Here is a 20,000-nt window from a genome sequence, read left to right on the forward strand (position 1 = left end):
AGCTGTATCACACACAAAAACCACACACACACACACACACACACACACACACACACACACACACACACACACACACACACACACACACCTTAACTTAAAAAAGAAAACTTAAAAAAACAAAACAAAAAAACACACTAAAAAAAGAACTTAAAAAAAACTTTAAAAAAAAGAGAACTTAAAAAAAACCTTAAAAAAGTACGTCATTTATTCTAATTGTTGTTATTGCAATTTACGAGCTGCGTTCGCTTCCCGCGTTCGCACATCTTACTTGTAGTGAGTGCAACTTTCATTCAACTTTGACCCCTCTGTCACATGGAACTATTTCTGTGTCCAGTATCACTACGCCAGCAGCAGCACAACAAAATAGTTCCACGTGACAGAGGGGTCAAAGTTGAACGAATTAGTCAGGGAATATCTTCAGATTATTAATGTCAAATCTGGGAATACATTTCTTACCAAGAATTTTCTTCACCAATGTGTTTGTAAAGTTGTCTACTAACATATCCCACATTGGATTCTATTCAACCACCCTAGGGGAATTTTTGACAGTTGCTGAAAGTTGGGGTACCATCAACAACCAATATAAGGCAAAATGTTCTAAATTTCATTATGCTTTAAGTAGCATGTGACGTGTCAAACTAGGGGGTTTTCATGATTCTGAATCCATTCCAAGCATTAGTTTTGCACGAAAAACACACCTTGGGCTAAAGACTGCCGTAGCGTCTTAATGTGATGTGTCACACCAAAGCGAATCGTTGCAACTGCCATTGTGGATAATGGTTTCATGCAACTACATGCAACTAATCGCAAACGTTTGGTCGCAAAGAGTTGCATGGTGAATCATGGTGTGGTTTGGGCCTTAACCCATTTTGGGCGGGAACCTCTTTTGGTGTTAACATTATGTTATGCTTTAGCTATTGAAAAATAGCAGATCTACAAGCTCATAGCGCGCCACCGAGTGGCGCGCTACGAGCTTGTAGGTCTGCTATTTTTGAAAAATCGAAGAACGACTGACATAGAAACATAGCTTTTTCAGAAAACTGTCAGGATGTAGAAGACATTTTTAGAATCTGATCTCAAAATGGGTTAAGGCCTGCTAGAGGAGCTTTTAGACCCCATCTTCCACCAAACCCAGTGCAACAGTGGAATTGGCATTGCTATCTTCTGACCGGTGTATAGGGCCCTCAATGTCTAAATACCACATGATCTTGCACTCCTATCTTACACACACACAGTTTGCACATTGTGATTAAAAACCTAGTCTTAACCCATTTTGACCTGAGATCAGATTCTAAAAATGTCTGTTTGAAAAGGACAGTTTTCTGAAAAAGCTATGTTTCTATGTCAGTGGTTCTTCGATTTTTCAAAAATAGCAGACCTACAAGCTCGTAGCGCGCCACTCGGTGGCACGCTATGAGCTTGTAGATCTGCTATTTTTCAATAGCTAAAGCATAACATAATGCTAACACCAAAAGGGGTTCCTGCTCAAAATGGGTTTTAACTCATGGTGCATTGACAGCGCAGATATTTCCTTACTATTTGACACATTTTGTGCACCATAGATCATCTAAAACAGGGGTTCCGAACCTTTTTATACCAAGTATCACCACAGAAAATATCTGGCTCTCCATGTACCACCATAAGTACCACCATTTCACTGATGTTAAAATACAGGATTAGAATACAGTAGACCTGCTCCATCCTATTCAGCTATTAACACAGGAGGGAAATGTAATTTATTCTTTGAATTGTTTTGCCTTTGTTCCATTCCTAATCCAATTTTTCTGCTGCTCTGACAAAACGCTGTCTTATCAGCACAGCTGATACTATTTCGAATGTGATTAATCCGTCCTCAAATCTTCTAGGTGTGCCGTCATGCTCATTTCAGCACGGCTGGAGAGCCTATTTCAACCAATTGCTTGGTCAGAAGAACTACCTGTATTAATATAAATATTTCATTCCACTTTTGTATTTTTTCTTCTTTTTTTAGGCGAGACAGGGATGCGGTGAGGAACGAGACAAAGTTGAGTTCCGCAAGCATCACTGAAGTGGCAATAATAATCACGTTAACCCACACCCTCGAGTGTAATATTGCAATTATACAACAGTTACCCTTAAAACTAAGAAAATCGCTGAAAGAATATATTTTTTTAATGACAGATGTAGTCACTACGACCACAAATGTCCCAAGAAACTAGCTAACCTAGCCACCGAGTTTGCTAGCGCTCTGGGAGAACAGAGCAGCTGAATTATTTGTTTTGATTAGGTGGTGAATGGTGCTGGTTTAACCCACGGCTAGAAGGCTGTTTCAACCAATCAGATTGCTTCCTCGAAACGACCTGTGGTATAATACCCTATATCCCAAACCCTAACCTTGTGTGTGTGTGTGTGTGTGTGTGTGTGTGTGTGTGTGTGTGTGTGTGTGTGTGTGTGTGTGTGTGTGTGTGTGCGCGCGCGCGTGTGTGCGTGCAGGTGTGGTGCGTGTGGGCACCCCCGCGGCTCCAGACATCACCCTGCGTCTCAACCTGACGGTCAAAGCCAGCAGCTGCATGGAGCCCGGCAGCCGCTTCAGCGACCCACAATGCTCTGGGAAGGGCAAGTGCATCACACAGTCCTCCGCGGTACGTATACATACGAAGTCCGCGAGGGGTTAAAGGGATATTTCACTTTAAAAAAAAAGAAAATTGGTCATTTTATCGTCTACTCAGGCTTATCACCCCAGACAGTTGTTAAGTTGCTCCATTCAGTATTTAGATATTTGATATTCATTTTGACTGCCCCACCCCCTTCCTCAAACCCATTATAAAAACGAAAACAGTAATTGAAAAAAGACACCCTCCTCACGTATTAGAAGGACAATATCAGTCACAAAAGGCTGAAACATGGTGCAAATCTGCTACAATTTATTTTTTTAATCCTGAAAACTGTGAAAAGTAACAGTTTTGGACATAATATGAGACTTCCACCCGACACGACAGAGACGACTTATATAAATCGGCCTCAGGTCTAAATGGGTTTAAAAAATCACACCCGTGTGAAGTGAGGGGCGCTCTTCTCATCTTACAAAATCATCAATTACAACATAATGTTTGTTTAAGCAACGGGTGCTAATGTTTGTTTTAGTTGTCAAAACAAACATTGTTGAGTTGTTTTTATGTGCAATGGTGTATTAACTTTGTATTTTTCCTGGAGGCTGAACCCTTGACAGTCAAACGGGCCAATTAAATAAACAGTAATATAGTGACAGCACACTATCAGCCCCTCCTCTAACCCCTCCCCCTTTATCATACAACTACAGCTGTGGTTGCAGCTTCAGTTCAGGTGGATCACCACCCAATGCACCCATCACCACCCACCAGGCAAACCAGGCATACTTAATGAACTGGTGGGCGTGTCCACATCAAAGCATGATTTTAACAAATACTGTACACTTTTTGGAAAAAAGTTCTTCCTCCTTATATTATAATAATACCTGATGATAATGTTTTAGGGTGGAAAGAAATCGTGGCACTCCATCTTTAAACAAACATCGTTGAAAAACAAACATTAAAGCTGTATATACCCCTCAAAAATAAAATAAAAACTTCTCTGAGATTATTATGACTTGAACACGTTGGGGGGTGATCTGTCCAGAGTCTGGGCAGAGGCACAGGCCAACTCCATATATGGAGATATAGGGGTGATCAGGTGTGATCAATTGGCTAATTTGGGCCCTGTCCAGAGCCCGGGCAGAGGCTTTTGAGTCATTGTGATGTCAGAACAGGCCAGCTCCATGTATGGAGATATAATTTGGGCCCTGTCCAGAGCCCGCGCAGAGAGGCTTTTAATTGCGCTGGTTCTGGACAACCACCAGCATTCCGATGTACTCCCTGTGGGGGGTGTGGAATGCATGTGTCAACGGTCGAACGGTTTTCGAGTTACGTGGATTACAAATGTATACCTAAAGTACATACAGAGACTTGGAGCATTTATAGATAGATGGTATTTTGGTATGTATTTATGTAAAGACAGGAGAAGAGGCGGTTTGCTGTAAAAGTCACAAGCTGGAACCAGAAGTCATACTTTCTACAGTGCTGCTACAAAATGCACGTGTTCTGTTTTTTTTTTGTCGACCCCCAAGAGGAATGGTTTGGAACATTCTTCTGTACAAATGCACACTGGTAGCCATTTGTCACTGCGTGTTCTGTTCACATACTGTAGGTGACCTTTTATGTTTAAAAATAGACTGTCAGTGAGCCACCTAATTCGGTTCTCGTCCGTTTTTAGGTTAAAGCGAGACGAGCAGTCTGAGGGGAGGCATGGACAGGGGAGAAACGGAGACAGAGACATGCAGACCTCTAGCGGTCTCGGCTCTAGGTGTCAGAACAGAACAGAACAGAACAGAACAGAACAGAACAGAACAGAACAGAACAGAACAGACCAGAACAGAACAGAACAGAACAGAACAGAACAGAACAGAACAGAACAGAACAGAACAAAATGGCTCAGAACAACCATGAGAGTGCAGAGTAAATCTGTTCTTTCTACTGCTGAATTACCATTAAAATATCAACGTCAATCTAAAAATAAAGCTTTTTTTTTAAATGGACTTGGAGATATTCTGCATTATATAGTCTGTGACGTGTTTGCTCTTTTGGAAATGAAGAAAACAGGCTTCTTTTACGTAAAGATATTATAATATGTTTTTATTTTTTCTCCCAATTTAGTAAATTAGTAATGGTACCCTCCCCACACTGTGCTGCCACTGCTATAACGAGCCAGTGAGCGTTCTGGCTCAGTGGCCATGCAGCGTGGAGGAGCCCCACCGGGAGGACGCAGAGCCTCCATCTTATTACTCCAGTTCGTTCAATAGTACCCTGCTGATGGCTACCGCCCCCATGCACCCCAATGGCGTCCACTGTTCGCCCCTATCATTATTAAAAAATATAAAATAAAGGCAAAAGCCACAAACAAACATAAAAAAGATGACATTCTGCTGCTGTCGGGGCAGAAACCTCTGCATTTTCTAACTTTTTGTGTTTTTGAGGAGCGCTAGCCGTAGTGTAGCCACAGCTATAGTGTAGATTTTTGTCCTAACACAAACATTAAATGCCATTGACAATGAATGGAGAATCTACTTTATGTAGACGAGCAAATCGGTATTTTTGTTAAATAATAAATTCCCATTGCCAATAATAATAATAATAATAATAAAACTTTATTTGTATAGCACCTTTCATGACATGAAATGCAGCTCAAAGTGCTTTACACAAAAAAGAAAAGAAAGGCAGGGCATAAACAATACAGTGAGGACATGAATAATTTTTTTTTAAAAAGACAAATAAATCAATTAAAAGCAAGGGTGTAAAAGTGGAGAGTTTACGTCATATGTGTCTGAGCAAATCGACAATCATGTAACGTTACGCCATGATGATGTACGATGATAAGAGCGCTCCTCACTTCACACAGGTGTGATTTTTTTCCTTTTTTCGTAAATTATCGCTCTACGAAACTTGATCATACTACAAACTACAGCATCAAACAAGTATACCTAAAGTAACAGTTTCGCCCCTCGAACTGTTCGCCCCTCGATCACCTCCCAATGTATGAATGAATGAACCATTTAAAGCACTTTGAGCACTTAGAAAAGCGCTATAAAAAATGCAATTCATGAAGTTCAGGTTGTTTGGGTGTAATTGAGGTCATAAAACAAAAACAAAAAAACACGAAAAATAAATATAAATGAAAATTAATGTCATGAAACTTTTAATTGTGCTGCTGCTGAGCCTGGTTCCAGCAGCAGTCGTTATACAGACAGAGTGTAACGAGTGCGCCGCTATCAGTCTCCAACAAACTGGCTTCTACTTCTTATTGTTTCTTTTTCATTTCTTCCCAATCTCATTATAATTTTTTTTTGCCATTTCTCAGAGGCTTGGAGAACATTGGATGTCTTCTTAACGGTGTCACAATATTCAGTCTCATTATTTCAGAACTTTCCATCGTGGCTGCTCAAGTGCTCATTTCAGTAGTAGTTACTGTGTGTGTGTGTGTGTGTGTGTGTGTGTGTGTGTGTGTGTGTGTGTGTGTGTGTGTGTGTGTGTGTGTGTGTGTGTGTGTGTGTGTGTGTGTGTGTGTGTGTGTGTGTGTGTGTGTGTGTGTGTGTGTGTGTGTGTGTGTGTGTGTGTTATAGTATGTCATCAATGTGCTATATATATATTTTCTTCTTTTCTTCTTTTCCCTCTGTGTGTTAAGCATGTGCAGCAGTTATATCTGGTTGGACCATATAATGTAACCCAATTCTGATCAGTGTTTTGGTCTATTGTATTGCGCCTCTTGTGCAGATCCAAATAAAAATAATTCGAATGTGTGTGTGTGTGTGTGTGTGTGTGTGTGTGTGTGTGTGTGTGTGTGTGTGTGCGTGTGCGCGTGCGTGCGTGCGTGCGTGCGTGTGTGTGTGTGTGCGCGTGTGACTTTCCAGAGCACCTTTTATTGTGAATGTGAAGATGGCTACACGGGTATCTTCTGTGAGGAGTTTGACGCCTGCCATCACAGACCTTGTCGCAACAACGGAACATGCACTGACCTCCGACAGGGGGACGAGGGGCACAACTTCTCATGTACCTGCCCCCCAGGTAATTGTGTGTGTGTGTGTGTGTGCATGCGTAACGCCCGGGATTCGAACTCGGGTCTCCCGCGTGAAAGTCCAACATCTTAAACACTAGACCAAAGGGATAATATCCCTGTGGACCGGGGGAGATATTAGACTTACTTTTTACTGTATTGGTCTTGTGCCTAATGTCTATGCACACGCACTTTTTATGACCTATCGCAGGGGTTCTCAACGTTTTTGGCCGGGGACCCCCGAAAATATTTTGGCAACGTCTCGGGACCCCCACACCGCCCCCTCCCAACCCCCAATATAAATTGACTGCTACAATAACCTTAATAATAGAGACAATACACCACACGTTTTTTATTTTTTTATTTTTACTTTTAAATTATTTGGGGACCCCCCAAAATAATTTGGCGACCCCCTGAGGGGTCGCGACCCACGGGTTGAGAACCCCTGACCTATCGCATAGCACTTTAACGCCTGCACTTTAATGGTTATGTGCACCTTTGTACTTTGGTATGATCTGCTATGTGAACTGTTTGTTTATTTGTACTGTCTCATTGTTTAATGTACTGTCTATGCTGCAACCCAATTTGCCCTTCGGGGACACTAAATAAACTTGAACCTCTGCGCCACTGCTACACATGCATGCGTGCGTGTGCACATTGTTAAAATGGTAAATGGTGCATTCATATAGCGCCTTTTACATAGATTCATACACCAATGGTGGAGGAAACCATGCAAGACACCAACCCTGCACATCGGGAGCAATTAGGGGTTCAGAGTCTTGCTCAAGGACACTTCGATACTGTACTAACTCTGGGGGAGCCCGGGTTACATCTGGGAACCTCGCTGTTGCCATCCGGCCTCTCTACCGGCCACTCTACCCCGGGGCCACTGCCGCCTCCTTTTTATTGTTTGTTAATGCAACATTAGGAGTGTGTGCACCATTGCATCAGGCTGTATCTAAGCCTTGACAGGGTTCATTAGAGCTGAGAACACGAGAAGAATATAAAGCCTGTCTATTTGGCAAACTAATTGAAAGGGAATGAAGAGAGACAGCCTTTTGATCATATCGGTTATTCTGGGAGCCAGCCTGAGAGGGGGTTGGGGGGGTGGGATGGGGCGGGGGGAGGGGGGGGGGGTTATTTTGGGAGCCAGCCTTGCAGAGGGCACTGGGGGGGGGGAGAGGTAAATTATCTCATTGGTGCAGTAGCCCGTTGATTGCCAGCCACTTACCAATAATGAAGGGTGCTAACGCTCCCATCATCACTTTTCGAGATCATGGATTTCACAATGCCACGCCAGACTTCCCGGTCCTACATTGCCATCCCCTGCAGTTCCTGCCTACTGATGCATGTGTCCCTATAGCGATGACATCAGGGAACAACAGTTTTCTACCTCTGGTCTGCTTTGAGGCAGGATTCCAGAGAAGAAGGGAAGATATAACCTCATGATCAGCGCTGTAGCAGTGGCCGGAAAACTGTGTTCTTCTGGATCGGACTAGTGAAGAAACACGGGGAAATCTCTCTTCCAAGAGAGATTTTGCGCTCTCTTTTGGGCGGGAACCCCTTTTGGTGTTTTAAACATTATGTTATAATTTAGCTATTGAAAAATAGCAGATCTACAAGCTCATAGCGCGCCACCGAGTGGCGCGCTACGAGCTTGTAGGTCTGCTATTTTTGAAAAATCATGAAAATGTGGCACACATTTTTTAATATATATTTCAGAGCGAACATTTTTAACTAAAATATTGGCTTCTGGGGGGTCCCTGGAACTACATATTTTGAGATGGGGGGTCCGTGGCCCAATAGAGATAATTCTGGGGGTCCTTGACATGAAAAAGGTTGAGCCCCACTGACATAGAAACATGGGTTTTTCAGAAAAACTTTTTTTGACTTCAGTCAAAAATGGGTTAAAGGCGGGTGTAAGTGCCATCCAGCCATTTCTCTAATTTCTTTCAAAGTGTCCATGTCCCGGAGCCATAGAGTATAGAATCAGCTCGACGCTCGTCCTAATTCTTTTTTACTTTGAATCTCTTACTAGTCCTTATAGTCTCTCGAGACAGACCAGTTCCAAATTCAAAGGAAAAGAGGGCGCTGTTTTCCCTTTGTTTTGCAGATGGGTTCCCAGATTGAGGTTTCCTTATAAGAAGAAAGAGAGAAGAAACTATAGAGAGAGAATATTCGCAAGATGAAAGAGAGTTTGACTGCTCTTTTACACGCATTCGTGTCCGGGTAGCTCAGTCGGTAGAGTAAGGGCTCTATTGTCATTCTATTTCCCTTATCCCTTTTTGTTTTACTATTTTGAAAAACATTTTTTAATTGTTAAAATAGCCAATCTACAAGCTCACAACGTGTCGATTGGCAATTTTAACTATTCAAAAATGTTTTTCAAAATAGTAAAAAGGGCAAAGTATTTTAGGCACAAGGGGTTTAGCATGGACAAAAAATAGAGCCCTAAGAGTCTCGCCACATTAAAAGACTGGCTGGCGGTTCTGGAGTGCCCTTTTCAGACACCAGATGGGGGTGTCGACGGTAAATTCGTTTTAAAATGGTATAAGCCCCAGGGGCCCCATGCACCAGGGACCAATCCGCTCTGATCCGCACCAAACTTGGCAATAATACTGTTCAGGTGTCTACCATCACAATAGCCACATCAGGGGCCCCTATAGGGGCTGCAGAGATCCCTGGGTGCCACACAGGCACCATAACCAGCGCTATAATATTGTCTCAATGTGGTTATCAGGTTATGAAGGGATGTCTATAGAGCGTTGCAGTCCCGTTCCCATTCATTCATTGTTTCCCATAGATGTTTCAGAAAGTATTTATTTAAAGACCTTTAAAGCCTCGGACACAAAGCCAACTCAGCGTCTGACAAATCATGACAATAAACAAACGTTTTTCTTCTTTTTAATTATTTGTTCGCCCCCTAAAATAGTTTATCGTCATGATTTATCAGGAGCCGAGTTGGCTTTGTCCACGGCTTAAAGCTCCCCTTTTGGTGTTAGCATTATGTTATGCTTTAGCTATTGAAAAATAGCAGATCTACAAGCTCATAGCGCGCCACCGAGTGGCGCGCTACGAGCTTGTAGGTCTGCTATTTTTGAAAAATCGAAGAACCACTGACATAGAAACATAGCTTTTTCAGAAAACTGTCAGGATGTAGAAGACATTTTTAGAATCTGATCTCAGGTCAAAATGGGTTAAATAAATACTTTTTGAAACGTCTATGGGAAAAATAAATGGCCTCTTCCGGGCCAAACTTCGTTCTGAAAGGGGCCGGGACTGCGACGCCCTATAGCCTATACCTTTTCATAACAACCCGTACTGTCTCAATGTGATTCTCAGGTTATGAAGGGGAGCGCTGTCAGTCGCTGGTGGACCACTGCCTCTCCCAGCCGTGTAAGAACGCAGCCACTTGCTCCAGTAGCCTGGCTGGGCCGCGGTGCTACTGCCCTGAAGGTAAGCATTCATTCAACCACAAGCTATACTGCACCCAGAATACAGAGGTTCTCCGATCAGGTCTTTTGGGCAGTGGCGTTTCCAGGAATTACATTTTGGGCAGGCAAGAATTACATTTTGGGCAGGCAAGATGTGTTAATTGTCGTCTCCCCGCACACAATCGTAGCACTAAAGGTTTTCAAAGAGATATACCTGCCAGACAGTAGGATACAAAGGCTGAAAGGCTCGCATTTACATTCCAATGGGTGATTGATGCTCGCGCTCTACCACAACGGCCAATCAGCTGTCCACTAATAGTTCTCAGGTCTTGTTTTTGTCCTCTCTCTTTTCTCATTGTATGGATTTTGGCCAGGCCAGAAATGGATTTGGACAGGCGGACGCCTGCCCTCGCCTTATTGTAGATACGCCTCTGCTTTTGGGACCGATCTCGACGATCACCGATTGTTTTTCTCGCCATCGTTCCGATACCGACCTTGTGCGTATAAGGGGAATATTTTGAATATTTCCAAAATTATTTGTCAAAACTGTTCCTGTGCGTGTGGGGATGGAAGGGGATAATGTTTAGGCCTGTCACAAAGATGCAAAACGATATCATACTATATATACAGTATCTGATTGACTTTTATATACCACTTAAATGGTATAAAAGTATCGGTTTCTCCAGATCGGGTAAATTTGCCAATCACCGCTCGAGTCATTCGGAATGAAAATCACCGCCTCAGTGAGCTGCATCAGAGTCCCATCCGGTTGCGTCGCGGCACATAACGTTTGCACGTGTGCTCATAATATCTGTGTGCATGTTTGAAGGAGCGAGGGAGAAAGGAGAGAGATTTTTGCATGCGTTTTATTTTAATGTGCAACAAGCTGATGTAGCTGCTGTTATCTTGGTCCTGGTACAGTATATATGTTGTGTGTGCTCGCTGAGTGTTTAGCACTATCTATGCCACTGTGATGCTTAATTTAAACCTTTTCTCCTCCATTCTAATTAGTCTGCATAGCCTTGAATCACGACCCACTCAAGCCTCTCCCGGGGAAACTCTGACCGCAAAACTACTTCCCAAACAGCAGTCCTCATCATCAAGGGCACAGTTGTCCCCTATTAAACACATACAGGCACAAATGTACACGCAGTAACACACCCGTGATGACACACAAGTAGGGATAGGCCTATCTCACAGCCCCCTTTCCACGCCCACTTCCGGTAGATAGTGGTGTCATTTAACATTAGGCATTTACACTTTTTTTCTCTGGAGAATCTAAGTACATTTCCTAATGTTAAAATGTCAAAGACCGATAATAATATGAAGAAAACACAATGGTATAACAACTCAAATAACCTTACCTTTACAAAACGGTAGTTTGTGGCTTGTGAAAATAACTCTTTTAACATGGAAGCCTATGGACCGCAAAAAAAATAACACCACTCCATCTCCAAAAGGGGGCGTAAAAAGGGGGCGGGGAAATGCTGTGAGATAGGCCTATTGTAACGATACATTTTAACAGCGATACGATACGTATCACGATACATGGTTGACGTCGATACGATATAAATGGACGATATGTTTCATTATGGCTATACGATACGATACAATGATTTAAGATTGATACAGCCACTATTTAGCAAATACATAAATCTGTTTGAAACGTGTGGATATAGTGCAGGCTTTTTAAGGGAAACATTTATTATTATGGATTGTATTTGAACACATACGGACAAACCAACACCCTTTGACATCATGAACACATACAGAGAATACACACATTTGTCTATGAGGGTATGCACATGACATCATCATCCTACCCGGAAGTTATGCGGGAATGCCTGAGTAGCCAAAAAACTGCTTTCTGGCTTTTTCTGACAGCCCATACATCCAAACAGAAATGTCCAAATCTGATTGCATGAAACGACGTTAAACGACGTTAAACGATGTTAAACTCACTTTGCCACTCGATTCGCCACTCACTTTATGCATGCGCATATACCGATTATTTGTATTGCAAAACGATTCGATACCGATTATTTGCATTGCAAAATGATACGACACAAAGTCAAACGATATATGTTGCTGTTTACACATCGATATATATATTAGATTTTTAAATTAAAATCGATATTTCACTGAAGTCGCTATATCGTTACACCCCTACACACGAGCGCACACCGCTTGCTTGTGCCTGCACACTTGACTATACAAGTAAGACGCGTGAACGCGGGAAGCAAACGCAGCTGTTGTGGCAGTCTGACACACATACACATACACACACGGAGCTTTTTTTTCCTCTTAATTATTTATTTATTTTATTTTTATTTATTATTATTTTATTTTTTTTACGGGGTTTTTTGCGTGCGTGCGTGCGTGCGTGCGATGCACGTGCGTGCATGTGTGCGTGCATGTGTGTGTGTGTGTTTTTGTGTGTGATACAGCTGCGCCCTCTGGTGGCGGGCGGGTGGTGTTACAGCGTGACACACACACACACACACACAGACAAACATGATCTGCTGGGTCTCATAGTAAATGCTCACTGCGTTCGCAATCACTGCGTTCGCAATGACACACACAGCAAGGGAAGTTGTCCATGCTCTGTCTATCAATAAAAGAACAGAGAAACATGGTGTAGAAGCTGGCAGGGGGAACGCTGCTTGTCCCGCGGTACAATTCCCAGCGGTCCAGTGCAGGGCCAACAAACAATGAATGCACCACATAAATGAATTATTAATCCTCCGTTGCTAGAGAACAAGGGCTCCAACAAGGACAGGGAATTCATAATCCACCACATGTTTGTTTATTTTCAAATGCCAAAAAAAAAGGGGGAAAAAAAAAGGAAGAAAAAGGTCGTACTCGAGTCAACTGAACGGTGCAACTATACTTTTATTGTTACAGTTACTGTGTGTGCGTGCGTGCATGTGCACGTGCGTCCATGAGTCTGTGCGTGCGTGCGTGCATGCGTGTGCATTGGAGTCAAGCACAGGTGTTGACTTAGGCCTGACTCACACCTTTCGATCTAGCATACAACATTGATGCATGCTAGATGTAAAGAAAGGGTTTGTTTACATCTTGCCCCAATGCATTTCCAATGGAAGTCTCACATGGTTTGACACAACATTTGTGTTGTACGGCTTTCGGCTGTGTTTCGACTGCCCCCCTCCCCCTCATAAATGTTGTGTCAAACCATGTGACTCCCATTGAAAATGCATTGTGAGCTTGCATCAGTCAATAAGTCTCATGCATCAGCATCAGCTATACATCAATCTGTTGTGCACGTGTGAGTCAGGCCTTAAAGGGCGACTTCACCCCTTTTGCAACCACATCTTATTTTAGTGATGTTTAGGACACAAGAAACACTTTCCTGGGATTTTTGTGTGTAATATGTTTTTTTAACATTGAGTGACTGCATGGAGTTTCTTCCAGCGGTGAAATGTTCCTTTATAGTCCGGCAGCCGGGGGTGTGGAGTGGGAAATTTCGTATTTAGTTTTTTTTTATTGGCCTAAAAAATGTTCTATATACTGTACATACATTCATGAATCCACTTGCTGACCGACTGTCAGCATTGAGCAATTTGTTTTATAGGGGTTTGACCATACCATTAACATCCTATATAAGGCAAAAATGTAGCATGTGACATGTCAAACTAGGGGTTTTCCATGATTCTGAATCCATTCCAAGCATTAGTTTTGTGCAAAAAACACTAGCAAGTGGCTAAAGCTGTTTTTCACCCTAGAACGGACCTTTCCATAATATAAATACGTTCTCTATTAATAATGGTTTCTCTGCAGTAGCAGTTATGCAATGTTAAATGTCCAACGCTGAAACCACTTTCTGATTCCACGCATGTACAGTTACAGTACAGTATGTACTGTATAGGCTACTGCAGTCAAGTGCAGAGCAGTGTTGAGCAATGAGGGACAAGATATTTAAAAGATATAGGAGGTGGGAGAAAGTATAACACAAGGTTAGTTCTGCATGACATATTGAAAGCAATGGTTCTTCTTAGATATTCATCTTTTCTGCTTAACATTTCCCACGGGACTCTAGTTCCTATCTCAGGGGAGTGATGGATCACTTTACTCTAGCTTTCTTCTTTTGGCACTCGTTCTCCTGTCAGGCTCAGGCCAATATCATGCTCTGGAGGCTTTAAAGATGATAACAAAACAAATACTTGTTTAGCATCCGATCTTGTGCAGTGCACACAAATCGAGGCGTTAAGAATTCCTCCTCAGTACAAGACATACTCCTCTTCATATCCCCTATGGGACGTAAGGCTTCAATGAGCGCTCTCCACTGTATTCGATCCCTGGCAGCAACATTGCGCTCGATCTCTCCCCACGACAGGTTCGTCTGTTCCAGCTCTTTGGGCCTCCCAGGTTTTATTTTGCCTGGTGGTGTCCATCTAAAGCCCTTAACCACACCAAAGGGTCAAGACGGTTTTAGCGTTGTCCCTGCGGTGTGATATGTCTTGTTGCACGTTGACCCACGTTGACCCTAGTGATTCAACGCATGGGAATTCAACGGCCCAAACCACACCAAAGGGTCGAGACGGTTTTAGCGTTAAAGGGGAATTTCTCCCTAACACTTTTTTTTACAAAAGTAAGTTGATAATTATGTATATTGACCAAAAAAAAATATAAAAAATAAAATAAAGATATAGGGGAGCTGAAGCTGGAGCTGGAGCTGGAGCTGCTCCTGGAGGGGTCTAACATCAGCTCACGTAGACCAGGAAGAGTGCAGTGTCAACAATGCATGGAGTGTTGTCACATCATCTAGAACAGATGTAAACAAAAAACAAAAACCAATTGCGCGATTGAATAGGAGTTCTAGCGTTAGACCCCTCCAGAAGCAGCTGAAGGACCAGCTTCAGCTCCCCTATATCTTTATTTTTGTTTTATTTATTTTTTGTCAATATGGTCAACTTTTGTAAAAAAAAGGGTTAGGGAGAAATTCCTCTTTAACTCCTTGCAACCGTTTGGACCCAAGGAGTTGCACGGTGACACTTTGGTGTGGTTAGGGCTTTAGGTGTTCATATAAACGAGGGCTTGTTGCTGCAGCTGGCGATTACGACAGCCTACACTGCAGCACAGACACATCAACACTGCAGCACAGACACATCAAATCGTCAGCCGTAGCAACATGCTGCATAAATCACAGCCAATTTAGCCATCAGAGCTCCCTTGGGGGTAGCGGTCACCTTGACAGAGACATGCTTAAAATGAACTGATGCATGATGGCGTCTCAAGGATAACTTCGGCAGACGTCATCAAAGGAGACCCAGAGCTTTGATCACAAAAGGAAGAAATATTGACGGCGAGAACAAAAGCAGGGTTTTTTATACAGCTTTTGTCCCCACACGTCTCAAGATTTGCCACTGACAGTGAAAGGGGAATTCAGGTCAAATGTCCGCTAAATCTTGTCCCCATCTCCCCCCATACCCGAGGTGGGGTTGGCGAAAGGGCCTTTCTGTGTGGAGTTTGCATGTTCTCCCCGTGTCCCCTAGGGTAGGTACCCTCACAAAAACATGCAGTAATCTTGGTCTATAAAACTACCTCCCCCTGGCCACCTGATGGAGGGGAAAGGAACTGGTCGGAATAACGTGTTCCTTCCACTCGCTACGTCCGGCCAGGGAAATTCCCCCCTGTCAGGTGAAAAGAAGCAGCTTGGACTCCTCATGCATAGAAGGAGGCATGAGGTCAGTCCCCCCAGGTTGGCAGAGGAAGTGTAGCGCCCAGGATTACATTAGATAATTGGCACTGGGTGAAAAAACTGGGTTGCAAAATCGTGGGATAAAAATTATAGATAAAAAAAAATCATGTCCCACACGTCTCAAGATTTACCATTAACAATGAAAGGAGAAATTAGGTCAAAGTTCTGCTAAATATGACGTAAATTAAACATCAAAACATTAAACGCCATTGACATTGAAGGAAAAATGTACGTCATATGTAAACGAGCAAATCAGCTAACCAATCACAGGCAACATGCATTCTGATTGGCCAGTATTTGATTATTCATGATGATGTATGATGATAAGAGCGCCCCTCACTTTTTGAGTGGTGTAAACCACTCCTACAACTGGCTTTTTTGAGTGGTGTAAACCACTCCTACAACTGGCTTTTGTTGAGTGGTGTAAACCACTCCTATTGAGTGGTGTAAACCACTCCTACAACTGGCTTTTGTGTTGAGTGGTGTAAACCACTCCTACAACTGGCTTTTGTGTGCATAAAAAAATGAGCATGGTTGCTATGTTCAAAATAATTTCTGACGTAATTAAATCACACCCGGGTGAACTGGATGACCGTAGCAACCGTGGTCATTTTCTCTGCGCAAAAACAGCCAGTTGTGAAATCACATCCAGGTGTGATACATACATTTATCAAAAATTATAGCTTTTTTTACTTAACATATTTTGTGTGATTTCATTACGTCAGACATTACGTCAGACCACAGCTGATCATGCTATATAAAACCTTACACCACTCAGTTCACACGGGTGTGATTTTTTTTTTGTGATGCAAGCCTGGGATTTGTTCCATTAGTACATTCTCAGAGTTACAGACCCATGAGGGTCCATTTGGTTCCAAACTATCATTTAGCTGTGGGCCACTGGAACTCCCTCAAGGACCCCTGGGGGTCCCTGGACCCCACTTTGGGAACCACTGTGTTGATTGAATGATTGATTGATTTATTAACAGTTTGCAGAATTACAGAATTATTTAGAGACGCACGAATATACACAACTATATAGTCAAAACAGGAAATCATCATAGGAGGTAAAACTAAAAAGGGAAAAGAAACATATGCAGTGAGGGGGAACAGGGGTGTGTGGGTGTGTGGGTGGGTGTTAAAGGTTAAGGTTAAAGTCCTACTGTTTGACTATGACTAAAACTATGACTGACTAAAACTAAAAAGGGAAAAGAAACATATGCAGTGAGGGGGAACAGGGGTGTGTGGGTGGGTGTTAAAGGTTAAGGTTAAAGTCCTACTGTTTGACTATGACTAAAACTATGACTGACTAAAAATAAAATCAAAATTTGCTGTCAAAATCAACACTGCTGCTAATCTCTCTCCCCCACCCCGTATAGGCTACCAGGGTGCCACGTGCGAGCAGAAGGTGGACCCGTGTGCGTCCGGTCCGTGCCACAACAACGGCTCGTGCTACGCCCAGGGCCTGGCCGGTCCTCTGGGCTTCGGCTGCAGCTGCGCGGCCGGCTTCACCGGCCCCACCTGCGCCCAGCCGGTGGACTTCTGTGCCCTCAACCCCTGTGCCCACGGGATCTGCCGCAGTGTGGGCAACAGCTACAGGTGTCTTTGTGTTCCAGGTACTGTAATATGCAGTGGATGTGCTGCATGTGGATTTCGTTTTTTAAACTAGTGGGACTATGTCGGAGCACGTGCACGCGCTCGTGATAACCTCTTAAATGTAGACGTCACAACGCAATGGCTGACACTCCATATGAGGACGTTTTTTCCACGTGATATCGCTGTCGGAACACTCGCCCTTGCCTGTGTAGATGAGGTGTTAGACTGCTTCAGACAGAACACCTACAGTAGGGGGGAAACATCTCCCAGGGGTCTATAGTGCATTGTAACGGGGACAGACTCCATCACCCAGGGGTCTATAGTGCATTGTACCGGGGACAGACTCCATCTCCCAGGGGTCTATAATGCATTGTAACGGGGACAGACTCCATCACCCAGGGGTCTATAGTGCATTGTACCGGGGACAGACTCCATCTCCCAGGGGTCTATAATGCATTGTAACAGGGACAGACTTCATCTCCCAGGAGTCTATAGGGCATTGTAACAGGGACATACTCCATATCCCAGGGGTCTATAGTGCATTGTAACGGGGACAGACTCCATATCCCAGGGGTCTATAGCGCATTGTAATGGAGACAAACTCCATCTCCCAGGGGTCTATAGCGCATTGTAATGGAGACAAACTCCATCTCCCAGGGGTCTAGCGCATTGTAACAGGGACAGACTCCATCTCCCAGGGGTCTATAGTGCATTGTAACAGGGACAGACTCCATGTCCCAGGGGTCTATATAGGCATTGTAACGGGGACAGACTCCATCGCCCAGGGGTCTATAGGGCATTGTAACGGGGACAGACTCCATCTCCCAGTCTATGGGGCATTGTAACAGGGACAGACTCCATCTCCCAGGGGTCTAGCGCATTGTAACAGGGACCGACTCCATCTCCCAGGTGTCTAGTGCATTGTAACGGGGACAGACTCCATCTCCCAGAGTTCTAGCGCATTGTAACAGGGACAGACTCCATCTCCCAGAGTTCTAGTGCATTGTAACGGGGATAGACTCCATCTCCCAGAGTTCTAACGCATTGTTACGGGGACAAACTCCCGCATGTTACCGGCTGATACCGACAATAAGCCACTCCCAACCTACTTCTACTGATGCCTAGATTCTGCCTCTCATTGATTGGTCTCATTGATTGGTTTTGTTATCCATTGATTGATTTGTCTCTTTATTTTTTTGCGCAACGCAGCCATGATAACATTATAGGTTTCAAAGGTATTAAATCCCTGTTCTGGGCTGAAAGATGAGCCAAGCGTTCAGCAGGCTATATCTAAAAAATGTTTGGTCAAGCCATTTGGTGACTCCCATTGGAAAAGCATTGAGGCGGCCATCAAACACAGACAGAACACAGAACATGCGTTCTGCATGTGTGTATGAGGCCTATCTCCTCCAAAAGTGGACCAATCACAGCTAATGTCTAGTCCACAGAACAGAACCGCCTCACCACTGTTTGATTGATTGTATACTTTATTGGCAGAAATGTAAACGGTACAGAGTACGGTCAAACACACGTCCAAAGGGATCGCCGAAAAAGGTCCTTGCGGTCTTGTTTCCATTTAGGTCCTGACCTGGGGTATATTCAATTCATATTCATGACATGAAAAATAACAACAAAATTCAAATCATCATAAAAAGTTAAAAAAAGAGAGATATGTACAGGTTGGGGAAAAATTAAGGGGGTTATATGAGGCGGGGGGGTAGAAATGCCTGGTAATAAATGGACCTTGGCCTGGGGCATGGCTCAGCGGTCCAGCCTCCAGGCACCTTGGCTGGTAATCCAGTCTGGCAGTGTGCCGCGGGTTCAACTCCCGATCCCGACGGCCTTTACTGCATGTCAACCCCCCATCTCTCTCCCCATTTCCTGTCAGCCTACTGTCTGTCCCTCCATAAAAAAATATAAAATAAAGGCGAAAGCCACAAAAAATACATAAAAAAAAATAAAAGAAAATGGACCTTCATGTGAGCCGCCGAAGCCGAAGTCTTCTATGATGAACCGGCTGATTTGGAACAGCTGCGTATCTAGGGAGTCTGCCGTGTCTCCCGTCCCGGGCACGACGAACCCCCTCAGGGCCATATGTATAACACGTAAAAATCACACCCGCTGTGAACTGAGCGGTGCAGGCTGCTCAACAACACCGCTGGCTGGCTGGCTGCAGTTATAGTTATGGACCATTATGCAGACCGCGGCCATCTTACCATATAAGTTAACACATTGTGTGCCCAAGACGTCTGTGGACGTCCTGGGTATTAATCCTGCGTGTTGTGCCCAAGACGTCTGTGGAAGTCTGTCTGTTTTTATATAAAAAAATATATATAACACATAAGTGTTGTGTGGGCTTAATGGTATTACACAACATCAAACTCACCAACATTGCTCACCTCATTTTTGAGTGGTGTAAACCACTCCTACAACTGGCTTTGTTAGTTTGCGTGTCTGTCCGTACCAAAAAAAATCACACCCGTGTGAACTGAGTGGTGTAAGGTCTGACGTAATGAAATCATGTCTGACGTAATGAAATCACACCCGGGTGAACAGGGTGAACATGGCAACCATGCTCATTTTTTCTGCACTAACAAAGTCAGTTGTAGGAAATCACACCCGGGTGAACAGGGTGAACATAGCAACCATGC

The 20,000-nt window shown here is 43.6% G+C and overlaps 1 protein-coding gene across 1 annotated transcript in view; it reads left to right on the top strand.

The window, feature by feature from the left end:
- The window catches only part of dner (delta/notch-like EGF repeat containing), a gene marked incomplete at its 5' end in the record, with an annotated part of 116,057 nt that overhangs the window by 78,068 nt on the left and 17,989 nt on the right, over positions 1–20,000 (top strand). Inside the window, 4 exons of the mRNA XM_079513882.1 lie at positions 2,473–2,621; positions 6,458–6,611; positions 9,943–10,056; positions 17,133–17,369. Of these exons, the coding sequence (XP_079370008.1) occupies positions 2,473–2,621; positions 6,458–6,611; positions 9,943–10,056; positions 17,133–17,369 (654 nt within the window). The remainder of the gene's footprint in view (positions 1–2,472; positions 2,622–6,457; positions 6,612–9,942; positions 10,057–17,132; positions 17,370–20,000) is intronic.

The sequence above is a fragment of the Electrona antarctica genome (genome assembly GCF_951216825.1).
Source record: "Electrona antarctica genome assembly, chromosome: 11".
NCBI lineage: Eukaryota > Metazoa > Chordata > Actinopteri > Myctophiformes > Myctophidae > Electrona > Electrona antarctica.